The 10,263-nt window shown below is 38.2% G+C and overlaps 1 protein-coding gene across 8 annotated transcripts in view; it reads right to left on the bottom strand.

Moving 5' to 3' along the window:
• Positions 1-1,528: 1,528 nt before the first annotated feature.
• dgkh (diacylglycerol kinase, eta) overlaps positions 1,529-10,263 on the bottom strand; it is a 54,014-nt gene continuing 45,279 nt past the window's right edge. For 5 of the 8 annotated variants that reach the window (XM_042426825.1, XM_042426824.1, XM_042426827.1 and 2 more), the window contains 2 exons: positions 8,514-8,644; positions 1,529-5,162 (listed from right to left, as the gene is read on the bottom strand). In XM_042426825.1, coding sequence (XP_042282759.1) covers positions 5,110-5,162; positions 8,514-8,644 — 184 coding nt within the window. In that variant the 3' untranslated portion in view covers positions 1,529-5,109. The remainder of the gene's footprint in view (positions 5,163-8,513; positions 8,645-10,263) is intronic. The other 3 variants (XM_042426829.1, XM_042426828.1, XM_042426832.1) reach the window with 2 other exon arrangements.

Genomic DNA, 10,263 nt, shown 5'->3' with positions numbered 1-10,263 from the left:
ACGCTACAATAAGAATCATCATTCCCATTGAGCAATTTTTGTTTGATTGATTGCTCTTTTACTGCTTTGCTCAACTATTTGGTTGACCACATTTTGAGTTGTAATGCTGTTTTAATTTTTGTGTTACTTAACACAACCTGACTGAGCCACACACTTACAGCAGTTAATTGACGTATAGTATGTCAGGCCAAAAAAAAAAAGATGGTACTGAAAAAAAAACAAACTTTTTTTTTAAACCACCATTTGGTAAAGACTCATAATTAAAAACTGTGGGGCCAATTGTTGTTATTGCCCAAAGCTAATGAGAAATGAGAGCATTAAAGGGTTAATAAGTCAAGCCAAAGACTAAAAATCAAAATGGTTTTAATTTGGGATCCCTTAGTGCAGGTTCTTAAAAGAGAAGAAATAGAAGTTACGTTGGCAGAAATGGATCATTCGTATCCCTAAGAAGGAAATTTTATGTATAGAGACGTAAGTGCCCACTGTCGAGATTTTTTTTTTCATGTTTCCATTTTAGTTGATCATGTTTTGATATGAACTGTCAGTATGAATTGTTAATGTGCTATGAATTCTTACTATTTGTTACCAGTAGTTTGTATTGTTTTGCCCAGAGGAGCCTGAGAGGAGGGTTGGTGTGGGTGGGGTTAATGGGATGATATTATATAGTTTATAGGCTGTATTATATTTGTTTTACTTTTATGATTTTTTGTCCCTTGTCTCTTGTTGTTTAAAAAATAATTTAAAAAATTCTCTCGAAAAAATGTTGAAATGGTTTCCCATACAGTGTTTTGTCATTTCCTCAACATTGCTGATGTTCCCAGTTCAGATTGCTTGTCTTGACCAATGCATTTCAAAATAATTCAAGTCTGCTCTATTCATTTGAACATAAAATTATTTGCTAATCCTGGAAACTTTAGCCAACTGTGGGCACATCAACAGCCACGATATATGTAACTTAGATGTATTCCATGTGATTCATCATTGGGTTTTTGCTTCTCAGGGACATTTAGGAGACTCCCAACAGCTTATGAATCAGAGGTGAAAGAGGTGAAAGAGAGCAGTCCAATAAAACAAAAAGAAAAAGAACATGTTACCGTAGATTGAATATGATGACGAAAAAAACATTGACGAGAAAGCACTTGAAGTACGGGGAGTTAGCTTATGGTAAAAGGGCTATGGCGAGACTAGAATGAAAGTGGATGAGAGATTTTCGTCAGAAGAGAGGATGTGGAGAGAAATTCTCCTTAGGGATTTGAATGTTCCAGTAAAACTTCAAATGTCACAGATGGCCCACAGTCTTGAGTCACAATGTAGTTATTCAACTTTTGGTTGTGAAACTTTGAAATGCCACACATAATTTGTTTGCCCAAAGTGATTTATCTTATGGCACATTAGGAAAGCTAAATATATATATATATATATCTATGTATACATAATCAACTGGAACACATTTTATTCCCTGAAGCTATTTTAAATTTCATAGCACAGCATTAAAGCAAAATGAGGCACAAACACACTGCATATGTATTTGGTTTTATTGAAGAAGAGAGATATGAATAGGTAGCCTGTTTTAAGGCACCTTAAAAATGTACAACAAAAGCTGAACCATTTATTTATTCAGAATACAAAAATACACATCTTGGTGACTCCAAATTGTAATAAATAGTTAACCATGCATTCTAACCATAAAAAGGCACAGAAAACAGTCACTTAGTAGTCATAAAAATTATCAACTACTTTACCAAAATCATCCAGATAGTAATACAGGTGACGACTGTAACATTATATTCAAAATGTGAAAACACAATACACATCATATCATTTAACCTTAGGCAATAAATATGCAAATATTGTTTATACCTACATATATATTCTTAAAAATTAAAACTGTGCCATTGTAAACATAATGTAAACAAATGAAACTCACTTTACTCCCATCACTTTAGGAACCATGTCAAAGACTATATGTTATCCTGTCTTTTAGAGATCCTTGCATGGGTTTCGTTGGTTTTTGAAAACCAGGCAGTTTGCAGCATTATTTACAGACCACTGGAAAACACGGCAAGGGAGAAAGGTGGCAACTTCCACTTTGCATGGAAAGATCAAGCATTCTCTTGCCTTGAAGTCTGGGGCCAAAACACTTGAGACTGACAGAACCTGGCAGACACTTTGGACACACAGATAGCATAAACACAGACAGACACAGCTCAAGAACTGCAACAGTGTCAGTGAATTCAGTTCGGTGACTGGCGTGATGGGGATCAAACGGACGTGAGGCTAATCTTGACTGCAAAACAAGGCAGTGTGCAGTTCTATTAAACTGCTCCAATTAAAGCACATACTCATAAAAAAGGCTTCAACTTAGACAAAACCTGCAGTAGACCCAGATTTTCTGGCTAGCCAAAGGTCAACTGTCATCAAAGTGATGATGTGGATCTACTACATGAATACAAGGCATTGTTCTGTCCATGAGACTAAATAATCTTCAGGGTGCAATAAAATGGGGGAAAATCTCTGATGTTTACACATCTGTGGTTTATAGTGACTAACACTTATCTTTGGCTATCAGTTGCAGGATTAACAATATGCGATAAAAGTTTTATCTTGCATGCCAATGTGCAACACTATTCTGTGTAAAATAGTCTGACACAGGTGATTGTCGGCATAAACAATTGTAAAATAATGCTGTTTCACATCGTGACTCAGGGATGGTAGAGATGTGAGATGTGATGGATCACCCTCTGGTGGTATGTTAGGGACAATACATGACTAACCTGTACTGAGTCCCTGAAATCACTTACATTGTACTATAACTTGGGATACTAGGATGAAAGGTGACGGATGAAAACTTGTAAAGTGTAAATTTTAGTGCTCAATATTCAGTAAAACAAAAAGCTTTTAAACTGAAGGCAAAGGACTCTCAGGGGGTAAAAAGCAGAATTAAAACCAACACACAAGCAATAAATTATTCTCAACAGGGGAAAAACTAAATTATCAGATTGGAAATTACATGGTCAATTTAGTTGGCAATGGTAATGATAAGGTACAATATGCCACTGTTGTAGTACACACACCCAAACGCGCGCACACACACAAATACATTGTGAAACATGTTACATATTAACATAACAGTCATGTCTGCCCATTCTACTCATTCATTTACACAATCCTAACTTTAGTGTATCATCTTGGAAGCACAGAGGAGCAAAAACTACAAACTAGTGAACCGCTGGAAGATATTTTGTAGTCCGTAAGAAAAAGCAGTCTGTCTATGGGTCTAATTTCTAAAATCTGATCCTCAAACCTTGAAGAGGAGTACATGTACAAAAAAAAAAAAATCTTTCAAGGTTTTTTTTTTTCCCCACTGAAAAACATCATGTCAGAAAGCTGCAGAGACTGTATCAAAACAAGAGATAAAATATTGCACCATCATTAGAATACAACAGCATTATCATGTACAAGAGATTAGAACCAAATCAACAATACACAATTGTTATGGTGTAATATACACAATCAAATGTGTTAGCTGTTGACAATGCATGCCATGTCAGCAATCTACAAATGCATTAGACTACAACACTTACAAACATTGTTTGCATACAATGGTATACTGTATATACAGTGCATATATATATACAAACTTAGCATCACATATAGAAATATACCCTGTAATGCCACCAGTTTTAAAGAAACTAACAAGAAAAAGTAGTGTTCTATCAACATCTCACTTGTAATTTGAAGGGGAAAGAAAGCTGCACTTCAACAATGCTATGCAGGCTGCAGATCAACTGCTCTATTACATATTCAAAACCGATATCTAGCCTATTCTCGTTAGTGTTAAATACTGTGTTAAATTGCCAAAAGTTAAAAAGTTGAGGTGAACCGTTAATTCTATGTAATGATATGAGGATTTGCACTTGCAAAAAGCAAGAAGTAAAAAGTGCCTTTTACTGTAAGTATTCCTTAAAAAAGACGACCCTACAGTATATGTGGTTGGCTTTAGACCAACAATTTAACTCTCTTCCTGACTAATACTAATCTTTCTCCCATGTTTAATGGAATTCAAACCTAAGACCTACTGGCTTACTAAATAAAGAGTTGTCATCAAATGATCACGTTTTCTTAGACATTCACTTTGGTACGGATATTAATTCCATATAGTCATACCTCATCAACAATTTTTAAAACAATTCTTATGATGTCTACCAATAAAGCACATTTTACGCTAAATGACTAAAGATATGGCACTTGACACAGATCTTTGACACGTCATTATCATGCAAACAAAATAAGTTAAAGCTAGAAAAAGAGTTTGATTTAAACCAAAAAGGATGCTTTCAGTAGTAACAAATGGCATCATAATACTTAAGTCATGTAAAACTTGTTCAAGTGTTATTTTGCACACACACACACACACACCAAAAAAAAAAAAAATCAAGACACTAATCATGCAATTAAACATATCTAAAGTTGAGCAAGCATAGCATGCGACAGTATCCCACTGTTTTCAAACACCACACCTTCCATATCACCACCTAAACTGTGATGTTACAAGTTTATCTTTTCTGTCTCCACTGAACAGCAGCGCTACTGAAACCTGGAGGCTGCTTTAGCTCTGTAATGTGAGGCAGAGATCCAGCAAACATCTCATTTTTTCACACTACTGAACTGAACTGAGACTAAATCCCTAAGGGGACACTCATGGAAGTCCTGGTTTTGCTACTAGTTTGTTATGACAAGTCAGACAGCCAGTCAACTGTCAACCGTATGGTTAGTTGCATACCTGATTGTGTGCTATGAATGGATATTAACTAAGAAATGGCTTTTTGTGAAGATCCATGACTTCCTTTTGTACTTTCATCAGCTTTCTTGACTGTCATTTTGGCACCAAAGCACAAACAAACACGCTAATTGTATCTTGTTCACTACACCACAAAGGCTTTCTCAGCCAAGCGATATACTCCAACTCTCCTTGAATACCTATCTTCTCCTTCACTGCCTATGGTGCTCTCAAACTCCTCCACCGATGTGAGGGGAATGTTTGTTTCCCCTCTCAAGAAGCATCTGCTTCTGGGTTAAAGGTCAACCATGGAGGCCTTGGCCAGATCTTTAGTTCCCTGGAGAATTCTCTTCATATGACCCACTTTCGATATCCCCAGATCCTGAAGAGGGACAAGAAGACAAACACATTAAAAACATAGTGACAGTCAGCTGCAAGTAAAACATTATAACCAAAAATTGGTCTTTAGGGCAATTTTGAATTGTATCAACCATTCTAAAAACTGCAGTTATTCATCAAGACTACACCATTTGGTCATCTTACATCATGATGTGCTTTTTGATTTCCATTTACTGTTGCTGCTGTCGTCTTCTAATCCATAAAGTTGAACAGTGACTGTATGTTTCCAGTGTGTAAAACCAGTGTGTGTATGTGTGTGTAATAGCCATAATACATTCACAAGGCTCTATTTATCTCTGTTTTGATTTAAGAATATAAAATTAAGTCCAGTTTCCTTTGGCTTGCTTGCCTTTTTGCTGACCTCTAGTGGTTTAACTTCTCACCTTTCTGCAGTAATGTAGAAGTGTACTACAGGCTGTGTCAGTACACCGTGACATCACTGTTGAGGTTGTTTACAGGTATAACACCTTCTGACCACACCCGTCAGTAATGCTGGGTGTAATCTTTTAACCAGAGATGGCAGTAAAACACTGCTTTTCAGCCTGGCGTAATGTTTCTCTTTAAAGGGACGTATCACGCACATTTCCAGGTCTATATTTTATAGGGCTCTACCCGAATATCTTATTATGATTTAGAGTTTAAAAAACTCCTTATTTAACTCATACTGACCCTTTACACAGTCCCTCAGTTCAGCCTCTGTCTGAAATAGGCTGTTTTTGTTCCTCTCTTTAAGGCCCCCCTCCTGATGAGCCCCATGTGCGACACGGCCGACTTCCAGCCACTCAGGAGGCCACATCAGCAAACTATGAAACAAACTCTAGTAGTAGGATTTAACTACTTTCTCCTCATTCTTTACTCAAAATGTGAACTTCTCAAATACATTTGTACATGTTCAAGCCGGGCGGCTGTTTAATTGACATGCAAGACGAGCCAACATCAGCTTGTCAGCAAGGTAGAAAAAAATGTCGCAAACGAAGAGACTTGCGGGAAGTATTTCTACATACGTTAACCTCAAGACATCTTGTGTCCAGTGATTAAACTTAAGAAATAAAAATATTTGCATATTCATAGACTCTTTCAATGAGGGAGAAGGGGAAAATATAATTTTAAGAATTTATAATGTGGTAATTGAACTTTTTAACACTGAATATAACACAAATAATTACTCAGAGAGTCTTTTTATGTCTTAAAACATGTCTGGAGGGGATCTTTAAGATTTCATGAAGTTAGATTTGACTGTGTTTACATGCAACAATGACAACCTGATAAACTGAGAATGAAACAGTTGCCTGTTTAAAATCCTTTCAAATAGGCAATTACTTTTGTTTAGGATGCACAAATAATTATTTTTCTTGTTTCCACTCAAATCACAACAAAACACAAATTGTTACATGATTCTGCTCCACCACATTATGTTTGTGATCACAGCCACAACCCTTCCTCTATTTTACAAGAAACGTGACGCCACACTACTTTTGCCGGACTCATTGAAAAAAAGATGACACGTGCAGTTGCTCTGGTAACCCAGTGCTTCCAGTAAAAAGATATCTGTGCTAATAGAGAAACTGATTGGAGAAATTTCAGTTTCCTTATGACTTTTCATGGAACTCTCAACTATTTCCAATACGTCACCACCTTCAATGCTGCTGTGCAACACTCACGACTCATAAACTTGTGTAATAAAACCGCTAATCTGATGACAGTCTGCTCAATACCACAACTCAATACCACAACTTTTGTGGACAGTTTTATGTAGGACTGCAACTAATGATTATTTTCATTATCAATTGAAGCATAGGTTCGCAGTTTTATTTTATTTATTTATTTTATCAAAACTGATTTGATTTTGAGTCAATCAACTAATCAATTAATCGACTAATTGTTTCGGCTGAATTTTTAACCATTATAATAAAACCAACACAGCTAATTGGACAAATGAGGCAAAGTCTAAGACAATGACATGAGTTGTCAGTTGTCATTACACAAAGGCATCCTGTTTGTTGTGCAGTGATGTTTGTAAGAAAAAGACTTCTTTAACCGACCAAAATGCTGGGTATTAGCTAATATTAGCTCTTTACAGATATATCATATCAGCACATCCTGCATGTCTACCAACAAGAAATTGCAGTACAGAAACAGTGTCTCCATTACATAGATTGTCCACCAGAGAGCACTGACAAGTACAAACATTTTTGTGACCAATATGCTTTTTGAACTCTCAAATACTTATATATTATATACTAATATTACCAGCCTCTAAAATGCAGCATCAGTCAGGCTCTGATTTCTGAATTTCATAGCAATGCTGCTTTTTCATCGACTGATGGATTTGTAATTTGTAGGGATGTGTAAACTGTATTTACACCACAATTTGCATACACATTGTTTTGTGATCCATGTAGTGCACTTTCATGGACTCTTGAAGTGGTTCACTGAAAATTTGGGTAACGAAAATTGTTTTTCGAACCCAGTTGCGAACTTGCCCTTTGTCCACCTGAACGAGGCGGCCTGAGGTCAGCGCCAGTGGAACAGTCTGTGTTGAATTCTGAATGCAATCTGTACTCAAACAAGATTTGCACGTCTTGATGAAATCATTAATGAAATTCTTGCATTTTTAGCAAGAGAACAGGAGATGAAATTCCTCACAGCAGTGATCCTTTTATTTACTAGGAGGGATGCTCGTTTTACTTCTTTGCAGCCTTTCATGCTCTCTTCAGTTGTGCTCATGCTCATGTTTTTCTCTCTATTTTCCTTTTGCACATCAGAAAGGGTGGCAACGTCATTTCCACAGCAACGATGGTACTGTATGCAACTTTTGATAATGAAGGAATGAAATGTCCCACACTTCAGAGCGAAATAAAATAAACAGGTGTGGAAGTGTGATCTGTGCATTTTTGTACATTTGTGTAAAAACACCTGACACCAACTCATGTCAGTTTGCTGTAAACAATAATATCAGATTCATACAACCTGAGCTGAGCCAGTTTAAATATGACACTTAAACTCACTGCCTGATTTTTCACTACCACTCAAACCAGCCCAGCTCAGTTTGCTCAATCACGTCCCAGCCCATCGCTACCCTGTAGGCTTTCCCTCTCAGCAGATACAGTGTTAGTGGGTTACAGCAAGTCTTTTTCACCAAGCAACGATCAGATAGTAAAAGCCAAGCAGAGCGATGCAGCGCAGCACGAGAGGTGGCAAAACAGGGAGACATCTAACAGGTTGAAGAACATAAGAAATAGAACAGAGAAAGAGTTGATTGCGGGTCAGAGGAGATGGTTCACACAGATTCATTGAGAGATCGAGGTGTGGTAACAGGTGCGAGTGTGTGTACCTTCAGGTCCCTCCTCTCCAGGTGCAGCAGCTCGGAGCCTCGGATGTCGTGTCGGATGAAGGTGTCTCTGTACTCCCCTAGACTCAGCTGTTCCAGCCAGATTCCCACCTCCTCTGTGCCCCATCTCTCGACTACACACACACACACACACGCGCGCACACACAGAGCAGAGCAGAGAGAGGCTCAGAGTGCCTCACAGGTACGCACATACACCACAAACTGTCACTCTCACACTTCAATCAACTGCTTGTCCTCGCTCTCTCTCACAGCACACAGATGTGAATATGTCATCACACACTCAACCTCACAACGGAGCACAAATTGTGGTAAACCATTGAAGGAAAAGATGTAAAAAAAAAAAAAAAAAAAAGGGAATGAGCATCAGAGAGGAGAGGAAGGGAAGAAGGAGAGCGATGGCGGCAGCTAGCAGAGGAGGGAGAAGTTTGACAAAGGCCAAAGGTTGGTTGGAACAAGGCGGTGGCCAATGGTGTACCAGGAAGGCTGGGGGCATGCATACCGTTAACCAGATCAGAAAACACAGAAGCTGAAGAAGGTAAAGGGAGGCAGAAGCCTGTGCAGTCTGCAGGAAATACAGCCCAGATAATCAGGAACCAGCCCTCAGTGAGAGGAAAGGCTTACACTTTCGCACCTGATCGGACTGTTAAAGACTTTCTTAATATTCCTATTAATTATTCCTATCAATAATCTACTGAGTGAGCAACATCATATTAGAAATCTGATATAGATTTTTTATTTTTTATTTGGTGCCTGCAACCTTTTCCTTGGTGCAGCCTTGTTCTCCTCCTGACTTTGTGCCTTCTGAAGCCATGTTGACAGCTGGATGAGAGCATGAATGGAGGGGAGGGGGTGCCAGTTGATGGTTAGGGTCAGACTGAGGGATGTCACACCTCAAACACACACCCATTCTTTGGGTTTCAACAAGGAGATGAGAATGCAGTAACCCCTTTATGCATATTGTGACATGATGGTATCGAGAGGCATGGTGACAGGTAACCATGGTGACTGTTGGCAGAACCAAGTTTGTATATTTTGCATGTGTGTGTCTGGGAGAGACTGTGCGTACATGTGCTCACAAATGTCTTCATCTCTTTTTCTCCCTTGAAGGAGAACTTCACTGTTGTGCAGATGTGAAAAAAAAGTTGTATAAAGCCTTCTGTGGCTCCAGAGGAAGCTGTGTAAATCCTGACAAATTCTCTCAATTGATGTCACTTGTAGCAGCGTCAGTTGGGGCTGAAGACTACAAGTTTGAAAATGTAAAAAAAAAAAAAAAAAATCTTGAAGCATGGAATTAGCAATAAGTGAGGTTACCAGATCTCTGTAGCCTGCTTGACGTTCGAGGCAACAAACCTAAATCTTGGACCGAACTGTCAGCAGACGAGTTGCACTGTGGGTAATGTAGGCATCAGGTTTTGACAAGGACAATGCATGGATTAAAAAAAGACGATATCTCTGGTTCTGCTGCATCAATCCTTTTTCTTAAACTGAGCCTGACAATGTTGCAGGAGATGGTGTGTAGAGTTTAAACACTGTGGTCAGATATACAGTATCGATGAATGAAAAAAGGATGGTAGCACTTCACACAAATCATCCCGACTGCCTGTGGTGGAAGTGTTCTGAGTATGTGATCAAATGTATTTGAAGAAAGAAGAAATGTATCTAATGTAACTACTTTTGCCTGAGAAGTCAAAAGTTAGCAAGCTCTTGTTTAAACCTAAAATGTAAGCTAAGA

The sequence above is a fragment of the Thunnus maccoyii genome, chromosome 11 (genome assembly GCF_910596095.1).
Source record: "Thunnus maccoyii chromosome 11, fThuMac1.1, whole genome shotgun sequence".
Classification (NCBI taxonomy): domain Eukaryota; kingdom Metazoa; phylum Chordata; class Actinopteri; order Scombriformes; family Scombridae; genus Thunnus; species Thunnus maccoyii.
The sequence above is the reverse complement of the archived record's forward strand: the minus strand, read 5'-3'. Positions and strand labels throughout refer to the sequence as shown.